The sequence below is a fragment of the Leptosomus discolor genome, chromosome 3 (assembly GCF_034619465.1).
Source record: "Leptosomus discolor isolate bLepDis1 chromosome 3, bLepDis1.hap2, whole genome shotgun sequence".
Lineage (NCBI taxonomy): Eukaryota > Metazoa > Chordata > Aves > Leptosomiformes > Leptosomidae > Leptosomus > Leptosomus discolor.
Genome location: NC_141393.1, coordinates 44410610 through 44430498, shown reverse-complemented (window position 1 = coordinate 44430498; position 19889 = coordinate 44410610). Strand labels below are relative to the sequence as shown.

General features: G+C 41.0%; 1 protein-coding gene across 2 annotated transcripts in view; it reads left to right on the top strand.

Annotated features, from left to right (window-relative positions):
• Positions 1-19889, top strand: part of AMBRA1 (autophagy and beclin 1 regulator 1) — a 125636-nt gene that overhangs the window by 65135 nt on the left and 40612 nt on the right. For both annotated transcript variants that reach the window (XM_086462358.1, XM_086462359.1), the window contains 3 exons: positions 7345-7455; positions 16265-16453; positions 16903-17057. In XM_086462358.1, the coding sequence (XP_086318484.1) occupies positions 7345-7455; positions 16265-16453; positions 16903-17057 (455 nt within the window). The remainder of the gene's footprint in view (positions 1-7344; positions 7456-16264; positions 16454-16902; positions 17058-19889) is intronic.

Genomic DNA, 19889 nt, shown 5'->3' with positions numbered 1-19889 from the left:
GGATTTTATGGTGTATAGAGTAACAGAAATTAGGAAGAAAACGTAAACCCCTTTCTCCAACCTTTTACTCGTTGTTTTTTGTTAGGGCTTCTTTATGCATACAGACAAAATCATCTAAAAGGCTGAAAATATGCAGAAAAGATCAAAAGAAAACATTAGTTAAATAAAATGCAGATTGGAATGTATTTTTAGTGCTTGAATATTTTCCCTTAAAGGCTATACTGTAAGAAACATGTTTTACTGCTTGAATCATATGGTAGTATGAGGCATGCTTTTAACACATGCTGCTGTCACATGGAAATAAAGAAATGGTCTCAAAACGAGCAACAATGTCTGCAGAAACTTCCTTCAACAGCTCCAGCAGTTAGCTGATTAGAAGACTCCAGCCTTGACTCCCCTTCCCAGCAAGGGGCCCAAATAAGAAAACAACTTGGAGTTGTTTCAGCCAGCGGTAACAGACATTTATTTCTGTTCCATACCCTTTTCCTGTCAAGCTCTTTTAATGATACAGCATCTCTATTTGGAGGAAAATTTCTCTTGACTGTCTAGCCTGATAACATTTATTTCCACCGGCATGCTTCATGGAGCGCCCCTCTCTCTTTACTCACCATTGCAGTACTATACCCAGTATCAAAATGCCAGGTGTCTTACAGTGGTCTCTAAACGAATGGGGTTTTGCTGTTTAAAATGTGTATGCATGCTGTTACATAGTGTAAAGAAATCGATATAATGGAGCCTTCCCACAGAACTTCCCATCCACTGCAGCTAATAGCATCATGACAAATGGGAAAACAAACAGCTGAGCCTAAATAGTCCTTGTTCGTAAAGGTTTTCATATAAAAAAGAAAACTGCACTTACCAGCTTAATTTGAATTGCACAAATGTAAGAGCACCGCTAAGGTTGGCAGCTCTGCTTCATTTGCAAGCAGTATTTGAGTCTTTGGTTCTCTGATGAATTGTACTTACTACTCTGCAAGAATGAACTTTTAAACTATGCGAACAAAGTATCCTCTGAAGCATAAGCTAAGTAATTACATATCAGTAACAAGATAACTATTACTTTGTGTTCAATTGCCAAAGTCAGTCTCTCACTTGTCTCATTCAGCCCTTCTCCTTTCCAGTAGTTGTTGAGCAGTTATGTTGCTCTTCATTTGTCACTAAGGTGAGGCGTGAGTAAGATACTCTGATATGCCCACAGTTCAAACGGTATTTCTCTTTACCTTTTTTTTTGATAGCATGAGAGATTTATCTTACAGATGTGCAAAAATTGTTTTGAATCTTGTCAGACTCAGACTTTCGTTGTGGCAAGGCTGTACTTAGGGTAGTGACTGGTAGTGACTTGGAAGGAATTCCTTCTTTCTACCTCCTAATTTTTTTGTTTTGTGGTGGGTTTTTTTTTTTCAGTGCGTATCTGATATTGGATGGTTGCAGAAAGTTCTTGGCAGGTTGGAGACTTAGACCACAATCTGTCACTAACAGTAGCTGAGAGGATTGAGGTAGCTACAGCAAGGAAATGAAACTGCTTGTTCCTTACTGATTATCCTGAGTAGGATTACATTTGCTTGCTCCAATGTGTATATGCAAAGGCTATGATAAGATACCTTATTTGTCACCAAGGAAAGTACGGGATTTTCTTTATCTGAGAGGTTCTGTATGAATATTGGTGGCTCAACTTCTGCTGGTTCTGGAAACTCACCATGCTGTTTCATATCTGATTTTCCAACTTCAGTGTGGAGCGGAGGGGGGGGGGAGGGGGAGGGGGGGAGGGGGGGGCGGGGGCAGCACCTCTATGAGGTGAATAACAACAGAGAAGGGAATTCTCTTAAGGAGAAAAATTTATCAGCTTGCTTGGTGAAGTGCAAACAATTCAGATAAGAAAGGAATGCATTTGAAAAGGACCTTAACCTCTTCTAGTTTCCCTGAGGGAAAACTGGACCCTACTATCAAAGACAAACACTTTCCAGATGCATTTCTATATTATTTGTTATATGATCAGACAAAGGAAGATCTCTAATGTCAGGAAGGTAAGATGTCAAGGACCCATCATGACTGGAGATGGAGGTTTTGGGAAGGGCATCTGTTCCTTTATCGTTTGTGTTTCTTGCAAATAAACTGATTTCCTTTTGAAGTCTGAAACTTGTGCCTGGAAAGATTTTTTTTTTTTTTTTTTTTCCCCATACGATGCTTGCATTGTTCACAGAGTGAGTAAAGCCCTTGGGCACTTGACTGAGCTCCTATTAGGATGGTTGTCTTCACTACCTGCAGCTGAGGCCTGCTCCAATTCCCGTAGCTGATAGGACTGTGGAACATAAGTGTTGCCTCTTTCTAAAAGGAATTTTTGCAATAGAAATAAGCATGAATGGAAAATAGCATTTCTTCTTATTCTGTACATCTGGGTTAAAGCAAAAACAATAGCCTTTTGAAGGGTTCAGCCTTCAGAGAGCATAGACCTCTATGAGGCTTTCTCAGTTAACATCAAATCTAAGATACCTTCATTGCTTAGCATGTGCTGCTATCCTTAGTGACATTTTGTGCATTCATTCATGAAAATAATTTTGCCCACTTCCTATTTACAGCTTGCTGGTGCATTAGAAAACGAGCAAAATAAATCCTTGAAAATACCAGGTTGCTATGCATACTGTTTCTACAGCATTATCCCAGTTTTAGATAGTTAGCTCAGCCACTTCAAAGGTAGTGTCTTTGTGGTAGCCTGGAACAGATTTGCTGAGACGCATCAGATTCATATTCAGGGTTTAATATATTTACCATGATCAGAGGTAGTCCTCAAAACTAGACTGCCCCATAAAATACTTTAGGGTTAGAAATGTGCAAGAACCTATTCATCTCCACTAGATTTCAGAGGTCAGTAATCACACTTCAGCTGAATTCAAATTGCTTCAGAACTAGTTGAGGGAATCTGGTGTATTCTTGCAGCAAAGAGCTTTATGCTTGGTTTGTCAAATAGATTTGTCCCGTGTTTTGTGCTTCCTGGAGCCTGGGTTATATTAAATCTAGAACTAGTAAATTTAAAACTCATCAGCTGTGATAGATTCTTTCTGCAAGTGTAGGATAACCTCAGTATCATTAGCTACAGTTACAAATGGTCTCATAGAGGTAATTACTTTTCAGAGGTACTCATGCTTAAAGATGCAAGTACTAATCTAGGGGGAATTTTATACCAGGGCCTAATCACACAAATTGAGTCACAAATTAGCTCAGGGACTTCTCCATCTTCCTCAAGCTTATCTGTAAGCATCTTAGTAAATTTTTCTCTTACTATGAGGGGACCTGCCAGATACTAAAAACTTAAGAGTAAAGGATCTAGCCTAGAAAAAAAATTGAGTTCTGGTTTCTGTTGAATACATGGGAACGAAATTCCCATAATATGTAGATGTTCCATGTTCTTGAAGCTTGCACACCAAAGCCTGTGAAGCTCTAGAGTATTAGCTGTTCCTCTGAGGGTCTCATAGTAGTCTGGAAGTATCCTGCACTTCACTGACGGAGTGCCAGAGTACCATGGAAAGTGGTTTTGCACCACTTTTTTCCCTTTCAGTCTAAACTCGTATGTGGGCTTGCATGGCTTGATTCATAAATGAGCAATAGCTGACTGGCAAAAGTTCATTTCTCCACATTGCAAGATGAGTTGGACCCTCTGAGGGGATTGAGACTGACGGATAAATATCTGTCACGTGTAGGTGGCCTATAAGAAAAGATTTGAGGATTTTTTTTTTTTAAGTCTTTAAGACTCCCCCCCCAACTCTTTAAACTCTCTTGTCATGTGCTGAGTGGGGGTGGATGGAGATTGGGGCGGTGGGGGGAGAAGGGGGGGCTGCTGAAAGCATTTATCTTCATTTCTGCCATCACCCAGTGTTTATTACGCAGTGATAGACAGACGCAGAAAAGCTGACAATCAAACCTACATTCACTGCATTTCAATTGGCCTTCGCTTTGGATTTCAGCTCTGAAATCTACATCATCTCTGCAGTAAAAGGTTGTTCTGTTCATGGGGATGGCAAGCCCAAGACCCTCGGGTACCCACTGCAGTCACTTGTGATCCCATCAAACAGTGGAAGACCCAAGCATCAGGACAGACTGTCAAGTGCTTGGTGAATACTGGTGCTTGTAAGAGCTGGTCTGCTGCTACCTGCATTTAAGAAGCTGGAGTGTGGTATTTACCTCCAGGTTACACTAGAAATTAAGAGGCAACGGTCCTTTCTGCTCTCATCCAGGCTGAAACCCTGACTGGGCAAAGCCAGCTGAGAATGAATTCTCACACTGCACTGTGAACAAAAGCTCTGTAGTGAGTATTTTGACTTTTGGAAGCGTTCCACCCATGGTCTCCAATATTCCCTATCAACCAATGGAAAAAGTGAAAAACAAAAGTTAGGATAACATGGCTGTGTACGGGGGGGGGGGGGGGGCTGTGTGTATTTTCTTCCCTAAATTGAAAGTCTGAAATGTTTGCATGCTTTTAATCATCTCTACTGTAGGACAGCGCATGCATGCGTGCATGTGGGCGGCTTCTGGCAGGACTTGCGAAACAAATGCTATTCCACTTTGTTATATATAGCTAGATATATTTTAATAATTACACTTCTCAATTACATAATTAGTATAAGTAGAGGTAATTACTTAATAAAAACATGTAGATCAGGGATTTTCCATTAGTTTTAGGCATGCTGGTTTGGAGCCTTTGAGAAATGGACCAAATACTTCTGAACATGTACCTTTCACTCTATTAACCTTGTTCCCTGTATTCTAATCTTTTTGATAAAGGTATCCGTTATGTGAAGCACTAGACTAATTGATAGCTTTTGCTGACTCTCAAATTTGTGCAGGACTGTCATGTAGATGGGGCGTATTGGGTTGCCTTTTTTTTTTTTTTTCCATTGTTAGATTTTCTGTGTAGGATGTGACTGCCTTTGGAGGTTAAAGGGATGTGAGGTTTAAATGAACACCATAACTAACCTGAAGGATCCGGGGAAAGGGATGAAAAGACCAAAATCTTTATAGAAAAAAATTTAAAACCATTTGCCAACAGCTTTTTTTTGTGGTACTTGTTAGCAGTAGGTGCAACAGTTGTATGAGTCAGATGAACTTGATGTTTGATGAGCGGTTAGTGATATTAATAGGGTTCTGTAATGCAGAGGAAGCCCATGATTACTCTCCTAGGGTATGCTATTCTCCAGTTTATATATTACTTGCTATGCCTACAAAGGTCGTTCTTACTGAAAACCAGTTTATGACTTTGAAATGTTCATCTGTATTAAGATCAGTATTCTGGAATTAAGTGCCCTGAGTAGTATTTCTGTTTCTTGTCTTTGCAAAGTGTTTTCTGTGTCTGATTCAACCCTATAAGGCAGTTGTTACGTAGTTGGTGATGTTAGTTACTGTTTCCCTGCAGCAAGTCCCACTGCTTCAAATCTGTACAGAAACTAGTTTTCTGTTCTCCACCTGGTGGCTCGAGGGGAGACAGCAAGAGAGCTGCCCTTTTGTGCCAGACCCGGGCTTGCAGTGAGAAGACTTTTAAAGATGAAGCAGCATAAAATTTAATTGTCCTTCTTCCACTTCTGGTTGCAAAATGTAATTGCATTAATGCATTGAATCCGTTTTCTCCAGTGTGAATCTTTTGTTCAGAGGAGCACTTTGTTTTGGATGATATAGAGAACAAGGCCTTGGGCATGTGCGAGACCAGTGGAAATGTTCTTAATTCTGTTCTCCAAGTGATATGTGTGCATCTGACAGAGGTAGATAGAGAGACTGACCAGACGTGTGGTGGAGGCTTGTTGATTGCTGGAGCCCTGCACAGCTGAGTACACAGTGTAAAGCTGGCTGCTCAGAAGTCTTGCTCTTGGCATATTTCTGAGCTTTCTCCAGAACCAAAAATCAGTACTCGAGATAGCTTATCGGTGAAAAGAGGACTAGCAGTAGCCTTCTTGATGTCTTTATTTATCAACACTGGTCTAGAATTTGCTTCCTTACATTGCCCTGCTGGTTTTGTTCTTTACTTTGCAGAGAAAACATAAACCCTGTTAGTGTGTGTCTGTGTGTTTTCAGGCCTTTTTTCAAAAAGCCTGAGTGTTCTGTTGGGATTTGATAAGTAAAAATCCAGCCAGCCTAGTCTCCTCTTCTTCCTCCACACCACTTTAGTTTACTAGCAGTTAGCAAGCTTTTAGCTCTCTGCACAGGCAGCTGGCCTGCTGTGTGCTGGATACGGAGTTGTCAATGTGACATCTCTTCCACGGTTGCTGCTTTGGCAGCAGAGTCCTGAGCCAGGCCTTCTGGGAGAGCGCAGCTACTGACTTTTCTGTGTGCTTCCCACCAGAGATGGCGTGGAGATGCTGAAATCCAGACTGCATAGACTCTGGAGGCTGTGTTTTTTCTCATTTGTGCTTGGGGATGATCTTGGTTTACTCTCCCTTATCAAATTCTATTACCTTTCTGTGGGTGCCAGCATGTGTGTGTAGTACAAGGACTGCGTGTATATGAAGGCCTTAGAGACTGCAAATAGCATGAGATTTTTGACTCTAGTACTATTATGGGAGAACTGTTTCTTCTTCCTGTTTGTCTCCCTAGGGCTTGCATTTAATGCCTCTGAGCTTTTTCAAATGTATGCCAACTTGAGTTACCAGTGGCAGTTCCTTTCTGCCTGGAAAATTCTGTTCTTTGTGATACTCTGCTTAGCCTTCTGCTTTGGGCTGTTGCCCAAATCCTTGGGTGATTAGCAAGGGTCATGTCATTTACCTGGAGTCAGGGCAGCCCCTGCCTGCTGTAAGTTTGTCCGCCAAGAGCAGCAAAAGGCCAGCTCATAGGTCCTGCTTGCCAATATTTTGTTACAATCCTTACTGTGTGGCAAATATTGTAGGCAACCTGTATCTTCTGAGTCAAGTTTATAGTAGTAGTAGGGATTATGTCCAAAAATGTGTGTGATTTGCCAAGGCAGTGCTTTTCCTTTGTGTGTATTCTGGTCTACCTTCATAGCTGTACTAAAAAACATTGGGTCGGTGAAAATACAGCCTCACTAGTACCAATAAGTAGAATGTATTTGCACCAAATGAATTGATGAGGATTTCTGCTTTGTGCGTCTGGACAAATGTTGTCTCCCATCAACTTTTTTTTTTTTTCTTTTTTCCAAAAATATGCTGCAGGGAGGTGCTTTCCTATTCATTTTCTGTGCTCTGGTGCTTATTTAGGAGGTGTTTTCATTTCTGTAAATATGGTTTCTTTAAGAATCTGGTTTTGTGTATTGGATTGCAAAAGGTTTTCTATGGTTTTGTTTCCCCTGTTCTTTTCTGGATAATCTTCTGGAGGTTAAATTGCTAATTATTTCCCCCTTTTCTGTAGGTGCTGTGATTGGGGATGGACAGTCAGCTGTGGCCAGCAACATTGCCAACACCACCTACCGGCTCCAGTGGTGGGACTTCACTAAATTTGATCTGCCTGAAATCAGCAATGGTAAACAGAAAAGGACACAAGTACTTTCTTTAAGTCTATACCAGCTAGAGCTATCATAAGCTCTAGGATCTTCCAGAGGTAGCTGTATGTTGCAGCCCTGGTTTACTTGATTGTCTTGTCTCATTGGGAACTGTACAATGCTTAGCCTTTTGAGGAAGTTGACAAAAAGCATGCAGAGCTGTTCCTGCCCTATCTAGCTTGTATATTCTTGCTATAAGCAAATCCATGCATAAATGGAATTTTTTTGTGAGCGTTCTCATGGGAATGTACAATCCTCTTAGAATAATTCTGAATCCAATCTCCTCATTCTTTTACCAACAAGTTTCTAGAGGGATGTTATCTTTATACCTTTACATTAGAACCTGCTAATGTATTGGGTCTGAATTCTCCAAGTTATTGACATTAGTGTGGATTAAAGTGCTGCAATACATTTTGGGAATCAGGGCCCTGATCTGTTGCTTACCAGTGTTGCAAGCCAGGGAAAGTAGATGTAGCTTCTTACCATTTGCAAAAGCAGTGATTTGTCCCATATCTCAGGTGAAAGCTGCATCTAGGTCAAGAATATGAGCAATATTGCTGACTTATTTGTTTGTTTATTTTCTCCTTCCCTTTGTGAAAATTAAACCATAGTTTTACATGTGTTCTGTGGCGTAAGCTAGCTCTTGCACTGGAAGAGACTTCCTGATGCAGGCACAAGCATATTTGTTGCTTATGGTCAGCTGATCAAGGAATTACTTTTTGGGGGCTAAAACTAACTTGAGAGAAAGGCTATTTTTAACCCAGAATGGTATCCTGATATAGCTTGCTGCACAGCTGCAGAAATGTTTGTGGCAGCCTGGGATGAATACAGGAGGTAGATACTCATAAATGTTTCTTAGTACACTGATTTTTAGTTTAGGCCATCTCTGTGCAAATGTGGAATTCATTGCTTGATTGCATTCTGCTTTAAGGGACTGACTCTTTAGGGAGAACAGGGACTCTGTTTTCAGAAAGACTTCTGCTTTCACAGGTAGCCACTGAAATGAATTAAGAAAAAGTTTCTCCCAGTCCCAGCCCTGTCTGTTCTGCACTTCTAGAAGTTACATATCTGACAATAGAGGTCTCTGAGTGAACTGTCCTGTTGCTCAAAGCACCCACAAAAGGAACATATGTAGTGACACCAGAACAGCAGGGATGTGGGGAATTTACGTTGTAGAATCATAGAATGGTTTGGGTTGGAAGGAAGCTTTAAAGATTCTCTGGTCCACCACCCCCCAGCCATGGGCAGGGACATCTTTCAATAGATCTGGCTGCTCAAAGCTCCAGTCTGACCTTGAACACTTCCAATAATGGGGCATCCACAGCTTCTCTGGGCAACCTATATGGGGCCACTTACCTCCCAGTACCTGGGATATCAGAGGAGCTAAGGGAAAGCCACCAGTAGCCCATCCCATTACAAAAAGTGTTCTTACTGTGTCACTCAGACAGATAAAGTATCTGGTGTTTCTGTCTTATCTCCTTCCTTCACATTGTATAGAATATTGTGATGTGATGTTTATAGCCTGGTGGGAAATAAAAGCCCTGGTTCTAGACAGTAGCCCTTGATCTTGTAAAGGGGGAAAATGCTTTATATTTTGTCCTTGAGAACCATTCTGTCTCTTGGGAAGCAGGATCTAGTGTCATCTTGAAAGTAGAATACCGTGTTGAACTCGTGTGCCAGTGCTTTGACATGTCTTGTGCCAGACTTTGTAGTATTAGTATAAAGTTGTAGGCCAAGGATCAGTGCTGAAGGCAAAGTTTTGCCATGTGGTAGCAATACTTTCTGTGGTCCAGCCAGGCTCTGGAACAGAATAAAGAATAAGTCAGAGGGGGAAGCATCTTGCTGCTGACTTCTCTGCAAGCTTGTAAAGTATTTGAAGAGTGCTACAGCTGCTAATAGCTTTTTTTTTTATTAGACCTTATCTGGCTGCTGAGAAGGCAGCTGATTTTAGGAGAGAGGAAAAAAGTGTAAGGTGTTGTTTATAATTTATGGAATCTCATAGAAAATAAGAACCATCTGCTCCTCAAGACATCAACATTTCAATTTCTCCCTCTCCCCTACCAGGACACTTCCATTCTGAATTAGCTTCCAATTAGCTGGAAATTGGGCTATGTTTTTTGTTGTCATCGTGCCCTTCTTGCAGGCAGGGTTCCTGCGTGCAAGCCCATCCCCAGCTCTTCTGACTCCCCACTTTGTGCTTCATAGTGCTTGGCTTGTCAATCTTGATTTATTACCATTTGGGAATGTTCAGTTTTACTCTGCTGCTTCCTTTTTGCATGCCGAGCCCAACTCTGGCATTTCTAGGTTGTTAGCTGTATCTTCCTCTGCCAAGGTCTAGTAGGAATGTATGAAGACATAGCAGCTGTGCTCATTCTAAAACAGGTATTTGCCAAGCTTGCGTAGGCACAGAACAAAGGCAAGCTGCAAGTTTGCCAGGGTGCACAAATCTACAGAGATACTGTGAAGCTAAATGTGTAACAGTGGAGAGGTGGGTTGGAGGAGTTTTTTCTGACTCTTCATGATCTTGGAAATAGACTATTTTCCCAGTAAAGCATGTGACCTCAATAGTCCTTTCAGGGCCCCCCCCTCATTTGCTGTAAATCAGAGGTGGTCATGTGAGAGAGTCCACTTGCTCAGAGGGGACTATTGCACTTTCTGGGACTGATGAGCCACAAGTGGTTTGGGAGTTCAGGCAGATGAAATGGTGCAGCTGAAGTCTGGGACTGCCTGCCAGCTCCACTCTCCATCAAAGAAATGACTTTGTGGCCAACCTCCATCTCTGAGCAGCTCTTCTTCCTGTTACAATTAAACAAAGAAAAGATAGTTTGGAAGTAGAATATTTTCCACTGAAGTGTATGCATCTGAGCAAGTTACAGCAGCGTGATTAGCTCAGTCCTGTGATCTCAGCGGCTGGCCTTCAGCACCCTTCGGAGCTCTGGGCTCAGGGCTCAGCTCCACGGCAGTGACCTTGCTAATGCTCCATCCAGCAAATGCACAAAAGATGACTCCAGTGGTCTTGAGGAAATGGCTTTGCAGGGACTTGAGGGATTTTAGTCTCTGCCCTGTCTTTCTCTATTAATTGCAAAATGGGAAAAGATGGCTTCAGATTTCTTATCTCCTTTTGCCAGTTTTGCTTTTAATAATTCTGAAATGAACATGAGCCAGTCTTAAACTGTAATTGTCAGTTGTATCAGCATTGGAGTGGGGAATTTATTTGGCAGCAGAGACAATGCTGTCTCTGGCATTTATTTATATTTATTTATATGATGTTGCGTATCCTTAAAATTTCCCACAGCTTAAGTATCAAATTGGTGAACAGTGTAGAATATAGAGTTTCTACAGGTAAAATATTTGAAGGTTTTACCTTGTTTATATCTTTTGAATATAGTTTCTGTCATGCTGCTCACTGCTCGTTATTTCATTTTCTAGCCATGGTGGCCAAACTGGCCTAGTTCTTCCACATTTACTCATGTGTCAGGAATTTATCCTGTTCTAACACTGACTGGGACTTGAGGAGGGTGATTTGGTCAATACTTACTGATCCACAGTGGGATGCAGAAGAACTTAAAAGAAGAAAAGGAAAAAAAAAAGGCATGCTAAACAGTATATCAATAGGAACAGCTGTTAAGAAGGTGTCATAAGGGTGGCTAGGAGCGGATGGTGCACCCAGCACTATTTTTCTTTGGCAAACAGTGCTCTTGCTGCCAGCATTCCAGGCCGTCCCCAGCTTCAAGCATAATTATGCTGTAGGTGTTAGCACTCCAGGTTGGCACAACAGCTTGATTAATTTGTTCTCTGATGTTTCTTTTGATCTGTTCTGTCAGCTTGGTGGCTGCATTAACAACAAAAGAAAACGAGTGATGAAAGGGCAGCCTTGTTGTAAATGGTTTTCCAAAAATAGCAATTTTTTCCCCCTAAAGTCTTCTGTATTGGCTTCATTTTCATAGATCAGGTCTCAGGCTCAAAGAAATCAAATAGCCTGTGGCTTTGTGTTCATCCTCCCTGTGTCTTGGGAATGTCTTAGATGCTGTTGCTTAAAATGAAACCTTGCTGAGATCTTCACCTCTCACATATAGACTTTTTCTGCTGGCACAGTAGTCTCCCTTGGTTCTAGGTGTAAGTGCTACCTGAGTCCCTCATCCCTTGTAAATGAGGGAAGAGCAAAGAACCATAATGCCAGAGTGCATCAGATATTGAAAGACTGAAGTAAAGGATGCTCTTTCTTTGCATCAGTGATGTTTTATGTTCCAGGCACGTATCAAGGGGGAAAGATTGTTCAGTTCTGGCAGGGGAGCTCACAATGTGTTTTGCTAAGAGGCATTCACCATATGCAACAAACTTTAAAAAGAACGCGACATGCAGTCATGTTGGACATCATTGTGGACTGATCACCAAAAAACACTGTGCTGTGCTGAAGGAGGGGCAGGTGTTTAAAAAATAGAAAAACCAGATAGATGGAAGATGAGTGAGTGTGTGCTATATAATAGACGCTTGGTGACTGGTGATCCAAACCCAACATTGTTTTAAAAAGACATGTAGTAAATGCTAGATGAGGAAAAGGACTAGAGACCTGGAAAGGGAAATGAGTAGCCATGGAAGGTTATGTACAAGACATGGCAATGTCCCTGGATCTGTAAATAGTACAGAAGACATAGAAGCATTTCTTACCTTACAAAAGTAAAAATGTGGGATTCTTTCTCATGAATGTCCGAGGTTGCATTAGATGAAATAAACACCAAACTTTAAAAGCTGAGACACGGATTCTATAGACTATGATTTTCAATAGTTATAGGAACAAAGAAGATGTTTCTCTGTGCCCAGAGAAATCAGTATCTATCCCCTCTAAAACTTCTTGCACCTCTTTGAAAAGCACCAGGAGTTCTTCAGTAGGGTCCCTGGGCTAAATAACACCCATACCTTTGGTCTGATGAAGCAAGTATACAATCTTGCTACTTCCAATATTGAGTGTCAAATAACAGTAGTTAACATGGCTACCTCATGGAAACTGTATCCTGAGCCCAGAGATGCAGGACAAAAACTTAGATACCTAGCAGAATAGGAATGAGAAAGAATAGTTCTTAGACCCCAAAGAAAAGGACTGGAGCATATTTCTCTTCTAATAATCAAAGTGTTTTGCAGGGGTGGTGGTGGAGTGTGTTTCATACTTGTATCTCTGGCAAATGCTCTCCCTGTGTAATGCCTAGCTTTACTGTGTTGCTGGCCTTTTTACTTGGTGCTCTTTTAAGTAGTTAACATGGGTTTGGCTGGGAGATTCCCAGTACTTACCTGTCCAATAAGTTCCTATTCCTCCTCCCTTTTTTTTTGCAAATTTTTAGATCACTGCTGATTAGAGTACAACTGCAAAGGAGTTGGTGAGAAAGGACCCTGTTAGCTACCGTGTTTAGCTTCCTGCTGTTTTAGGCAAGCACATCCTGTAGTTCCTCTTATTCTGTCTTAAAATTGGTTAAATTCTGTGCCCCTTTTGCTTCTATAGGAAAACTATTCTAGAATCCTGCTATTCTGGTAGAGATCTTCTAATTTCCAAGCTTAACAGCTGTTTTTACCCACTTACTCACCTGCTCACCTGTCAACATTATTTGTGAAGAGAACTGATGTATTTCTGTCACTTTCTGGTATTTTTTTGTAAATACAATCATATTTCATCGCAATCTTTGGTTTTTTTGAACATAAAATGCATGTTTCATTTTCCCTAGTCATCTTCCTAGCTCTTTGCTGGACTTGTTACCATCTAGGATTTAATCTTTCTTGAACATGGCTGACCTGTCCCTGATATCCTGCATGTAGTCTCAGCACAAGGTTGTATATTAGCACTGATATTTCTATTGTAAGAGTGCTCCCTAGTGCAGTTTAGAATTGCCATCTCTTTCACTGTTATGCCTGGTGGATGACTCAGTCTTTGCTATGATCACCAAAGTTGATTCTCGTTTCCAACTGAGAAGCTGCTAGGTAGAGCAGAAATTTGTGAATGTTAACACACTCTAGGATTTTTCATTTCACTTCTGTTATGTCTCTGTGTACTTCACTGTGTAGTCTGATTATGCTCTAATGAAATTACACAACATTATCAACAGAATTCATCAACCATCTCCACTCTGTGCCTAGCCCATTGATAAAGCTAATAAGTAGGACTGGTTTTGAAATGTGTCACTGAAGGACTCTGCAGGAATCCTCAAAATTTGACGGATTACAATAGTGCAACCCGTTGTTGTGTCCTTTAGCTAGTTCACAGCATATACTGCAGCTCTTGTGCTGATGGGTGTCTTCTCTTGTGATGACATAATGAGTACTTGAGTCATGCCTAAGTTTAAAAAAAAAAAGGGGGGGGGGGGGCCGGGGGACAGATTTTAATGCTACCTTTTTAAAAATTAGGTAGTATAGTCTTTAATCTTTATTCTGTTGTCTTCCTGTTCAACTAGCTTCAGCCTAAGCACTCAGGAATTTTGTCATCTTTGGGACAGTCTGTTCTTTGAAGGGCCATGTGTTATTTTAGATTCTGTTATTACAGCACTGACAATGACTACCATTATTTACCTTTTTCTGTTCAGCACCTTTCTGTTTATACTAGGATGAAAATTACTGTTTTTAGCAGCTTTGAGACTGAAAAAAATGGTTGAATAAATTTATAGTACAGGTGTAGGCGGTTTGGTACAGAATGTAATTACCAAGTCCACTTTTTATCCTTGTCGTCTTTTTCGTCGGAGTTTGTTAAATGGAACAGTAAAAGTTAATACTCAGCTGTGTAAGAAAGCAGACAAGAAGAAATAAAGATGAGGTTCAGCCAGTGCTTTAAATCAGCAGTGCTGGAAGAAGGAGCAGTCCTGTCTGCTTCTCTGACATGACTTCTTTTTCTACTGCTGCAGTTGTCTGTGCGGCCATGTGGTATACCAGGTTGTTCTGGCTAAAAAGTGACCTAGTTAGGATATTTCTCAACCATACACATTCCCTGATGTAGGATGCTTTCCACAGAAGCGTTGAAAACAAAGGGCAGGGATTGCTTATTCTGGCAGCAGTGCCAGTTTGTTAAAGCATTGAGTAACAGCTTTAATTCGATTTGGAAGTTCAGACTTTCAGAAGTATGCACAAACCATTCTTGGCGCTGTTCTTTTATTAAACTAATAAGGAATCTAGCCCAAGAAGTTCCTTCATAAACTTAGCTGCAATTTTAGCTGAAAAAAATCAAAGCTACTTCTAGGCTGGGCATGGTCTGATGGTTTGGAAGAGAATGTCTGGACTGTGGAAGTTGACATACTGCTCCACATGATGCTATAGCTTCAACCATGTGAGATAAGGTATTCAGTCTTCTAGCATGCAGATTTTCTGTATTGCAAATGTGGGGTTTATTTCTATTTTTTTATATTTCTATCACCTTGAGTTTGAAAATACTAGATTTTGAAACTTCCCCATCCCCAAAATCGTGTATTACAGAATGTTAGGGGTTGGAAGGGACCTCAAAAGATCATCTAGTCCAACCCCCCTGCCAGAGCAGGACCACCTAGAGTAGGTCACACAGGAATGCGTCCAGGCGGATTTTGAATGTCTCCAGAGGAGGAGACTCCACAGCCTCTCTGGGCAGCCTGTCCAGTGCTCTGTCACCCTCACAGTGAAAAATTTTTTCCTTATGTTAATGTAGAACCTCCTGTGCTCCAGCGTGCACCCGTTGCCCCTTGTCCTGTTATTGGACATCACAGAGAAGAGCCTGGCTCCATCCTCCTGACACTCACCCTTTACATATTTTTAAACATTGATGAGGTCACCCCTCAGTCTCCTCCAAGCTCAAGAGACCCAGCTCCCTCAGCCTTTCATAATAAGGGAGATGTGCAGTTTTATCTCCAAACCTCCTGGAATAATTGCAGCTGTTTTAGTGCAAAACTGGAGTGCATTTATGGTAGGCTGAGGGAGTGAACATAACTCCAGCCTTGTCTTACCAAGCCACTGTTGATGATGACGATGCTAAAAGGCCTTGGAACCTCATTATACTAGGAATGGCAGAAGTGCAGAGTAAGATTCAGTAGCCCAAAGAGCTTGTAGTCTGCATATGCAAGAGATGGAGGGGAAAAGATTTGTACTTGGTCACTCAGCAACTAGCCAGCAGAGATTAAAGTAAAACTTGTATTTTGTAAATTGCTGCTTGCTACCCTTTCTGCTGAACAGTTACTTCACTGATTGCATGAGTGTTTCAAATACTGGAGTGATTAAATGGAGGACTGGCTGAAGGAGTCTCTGCCCTTTCTCACTTGCTTTACCCAAGACTGGTGTAAAAATCAGCTGTCAGAAATGAATGTCTGTATCTGCAGGGAGGAATGTTTCTCTCATCTCCTGTTTATTGGAGATAAGGGGAGCTGGAACTAGGGGCTCCACCAGAGAAGGGGGAATGAATTAAGGTGTACTCTTTCTAATCATACCACTGCTGGAGTTTGTCAGAGTCATGAGTTCAGACTTGTTTAAACTGTGCTGTCCTTTGCAAAAGATGGTGTTATGCTCAACAAAGGAGGGGTTTGATAAAGTGCAATTGCTACTGTTTCTTGGCTGAAGGCTCCAGGAGGTGAGTAGACTTCACTTCCTGGGCTCATTGTGGTGTCTTATCTCCGTTTTGGAGCAAGTTTTACATTAATCAGGGTATTAACGTTTCATAAACTTTTGGAGGAAGCTAAATGTCTTGAGTGCCTTTTGCATGTACTTGTCCAGTCTCCAACATTAAGTTTAAATCTTACTTTGTTCTCAATTGAACCTGAGTGCTTTAATCACTGTTCCTTTCTTTCTTCTTTGCAGCCTCTGTGAACGTGCTTGTTCAAAACTGCAAGATTTACAATGATGCTAGCTGTGATATCTCTGCCGATGGGCAGCTGCTGGCAGCCTTCATTCCCAGCAGTCAAAGAGGCTTCCCTGATGAAGGAATACTGGCTGTGTATTCTCTGGCACCCCACAACTTGGGCGAGATGCTTTACACAAAGCGATTTGGTGAGCATACAGCAAGAAGTCAGGGTGGTTGGGCATGTGAGAAGTTACCTCAGAACTCAGCCTTCAGTGAGATGATAGTCTGAACATCAGTGATTGTAGTAACAGAAAATATTTTATTGACCTGCCAACCGGCTACAAGCATGGTACTTCTCAGGAGAAGCTTGTGGTATGGTCTGGACATGTAAGGTGCTGGTGCAGGGGAGCTGCTAAGGGGTGGGTTTGTATTCCTTAAAGAACTTCATTGTCTTAGTGGCAGAACACTTGCAGCAAGGAAATGTCTTGCAAGATTTGTACTTGTGCAGGTCTCCTTATTCTTCTTTACCTCTTGTAAGAATGAGCTTAATGTGCTGTATGTTATGGGGATGCTGGAAGGCAATGAAGAAGCATGAGGATGAAGCACAGGGACGGATGTCAACTTGTGAAAGAAATAACCCCTCTTCTCTTTATAGGCCCTAATGCCATTTCTGTGAGCCTGTCTCCAATGGGCAGATATGTAATGGTGGGACTGGCTTCCCGACGTATCCTGTTGCACCCCTCCACAGAACACATGGTTGCTCAAGTCTTCAGGCTGCAACAACCTCACGGTGGAGAAACCTCTATGAGGGTGAGTGTATGTGTATTCTGTTCCGTGTGTTTTCATCAGTGATTTTTGTGTCACTTTGGCTCTAGCCCCGTAGTTAGTTGCTGGGTTGTGATAGCAAAGAAGCAGCATGCTGCAGGCCCCCTGAATAATAAACATGTGAAGGGGTTTGTTAGAGATATGCAAACATGGCAGGAGAACATAAATATAACAGAATTGTGAAACTTTACTCTGTTTTCAAATATCATGACAAACAAATATCTTTCATGTCATGGAATTATTCCTAAGTCTAAATATCATTCAGAGTACCTAGTAGGTCCTTTGTACTACTTCAGGTAATGTGCATCTTGTTTGTGATACTACAGTTGGCTTTGCTGAGGGAGTTTTTCAGCTGAGGCTTCAGGATCATTTCCTAACATTCCTAAAAGTGGCTAACCTTTAGGGGAGCAGCTACCAGCAGTTTCAGGAAGGTAGGAGCCAAGCTTCATAATCATACTTGCAGACTGAAGGTGAGACTTACCATATTCTTGCCAAACAGGATTTTGTTGGCTATTTATTTGTGAGCTTTCTATGTATATGTAGTCATATTTTGGTAATGGAGTTGTCTTTCTGTACTTCTGCTTTGTGGGAAAGCCGAACCATGACTTACTCCTAACTCGTTTAGTACCTGAGGGGAAAACCTTCATTTTTTTGCAAACTGGCAAATAGACTTAAGAGAAATGTATGTCTTGCTTTGTTCATCAGCAGAGCACAACAGCTGTTCAGTGATAGTTTAGGATGGGAAAAGCCATGTCCAGTTGATAATGCACAGAGAGAGTTGAGGAGGCAGAACTAGGTAATTTCTAAAGCTGAAATTTGGTCTGGATTCAAGTTTTAGGCAATGTATTCAGGAGACAAAAAATAGCTATTCAAACCTTTTCACTTTGGGGAATAACTTTATCGTAGTGGAATTCATTGCATGAGCAGGGTTTTTTTCCTCTCTTTTTTGTTGTTGGTTTTCTTCTTTTAAGAAGATTTTCTTTTTTAAAAGGCCCCTCTGATTATTACTACTTTTGACAGAGCTTTCCCAGTGTACAGTGGTTGCAGCGAGCCATTTGTCTAGTGGCCCAGAACTAGAGAGAGACTTGTTTCTGGGAGAAATTGTTTGATTCACCTTCAGACTCTATAGTTGCTCTCCAGACTGCTCATGATTCAGAGAGGGTCATCTCAGCTGCATCATTACATGAGCTGCTTTATCAGCTGATATAAAATCCTTTGTTTATCGTCATCATCTGCTCCATGTTATAAGGCAAGGGAAGATCAATGATGAGGATATTCTTTGGTGCACCAGTCAGCACTTTTTCAGCCCTGGTTCTGAGCTACCGTTCTGGTACGAGCCTCTTAAGGTAAGAGACAGAAGTTAAAATGTATTTATGAAAAAAGCACAATTTGGTTAGCAGGTACAGTTGATGAAAGCTGTGTGGCTATGATAAGATCACTAATTACATGGATTCAGTATCCTATTAGATCGTTACAAAAGTGCAGTTTGCCCTGGTACTGTTTCTTTTTTCAGTTACTTTAAGATCCTAGTGAAATACATAGCTTTTACTGCCAGATAAGGGAGTATCCTTTCCCACAGTCTTTTTACCGTATCATAATAAGTTAAGATAGAGAAGTCCTATTAGCTAAAATCGTGTCTCTTCCTCTCATCTGTCCTTTATATTTGCTCTAGACTCCAGTTGCTATGGCTTCTAGCCCTTCCTTTTGGAGACATATTTCTGTAGCCAGCTAAATCAGTAAGCTTCTCTCTGAATCTTCTATTTGTATTTCTTCATCTTCATTTCAAATATATCTTCTTCCCCTGTGGTGTCTCATACTCTTCAAATACTTGTACCCTTGCTCTTAGTCACCATTTAGTGAAGTAATGCTTTTTATTCCCTTAATCTTTTCTTGTAATTCAGTCTTCCAGCTTTTGGATTTTTGTCTTCTGAATTCTCTCCAAAATACCCTTTTTTTTTTTTTTTTCTTCTTCCTTCTGGGATATGTTTAAATGTACGTAATGTGATAAGCATAGTCTTACCAGAAGCCCACAGAGGGTATTTTTTTCTGCTTTTTTTGGACTATAGGGCTTTACTTATGCAGTCAAAAACTGTCGTGTTTTTTTCTTTGCTGTTATGGTGCATTGAAAATTTTGTACAATTTTTCCCACTCTTGCTTTTCAGACTTGCTCCACATCACTGCACTCCTGTCTTTCTCATCTGCTGTAGTTCTGGATTATTTTTCTCCAGATGGATTGCATGTATTCTAAAGGTTGCTTTTTTCATCTTTCTTGCATATGTATTTTTAGCTTCCAAAAACCTTTCCCCCACATTTTAAAATCTATCCAGTCTAGCAGGATTTGCTAACTAATTTGCTGTTTTCCGCTTTCCCATCATATTTAAAGATGTTAAAAATGTCTCATTTCTGACTGCTTTGGACTTTCAGCTTTCTGCATACGTGACAGGGTCACAACTAGACCAGTTTGAATTAATTTGGTTAAAGAGCCTTCCTGTGGGATGATGCTGAGTATTGTTTCAACATTCTGATGTGGTGCTGGTCATCTTTCTGCAGTCTGTAGGACCAAGCTTGGAAAACATAACACTTTATATTGTAAATATTGTTCCTTCATCTAGTTGTAAAAATTGGTAGATCTACTACAGGTATTTCTTCTGTCTTGAGTTTTCCAATAAGACTCCTCCATAAGTTTGTAATACTTTTTAAGACATGCAAAATGAAAATAGAACCTTAAGTCGGAAACTTATAATATTCTTAGCACGCTGTCTTTACAGGGGCTGACGTATTCATATTCAGTTGAGTAAAAACCTGTTTGCAGCTTGG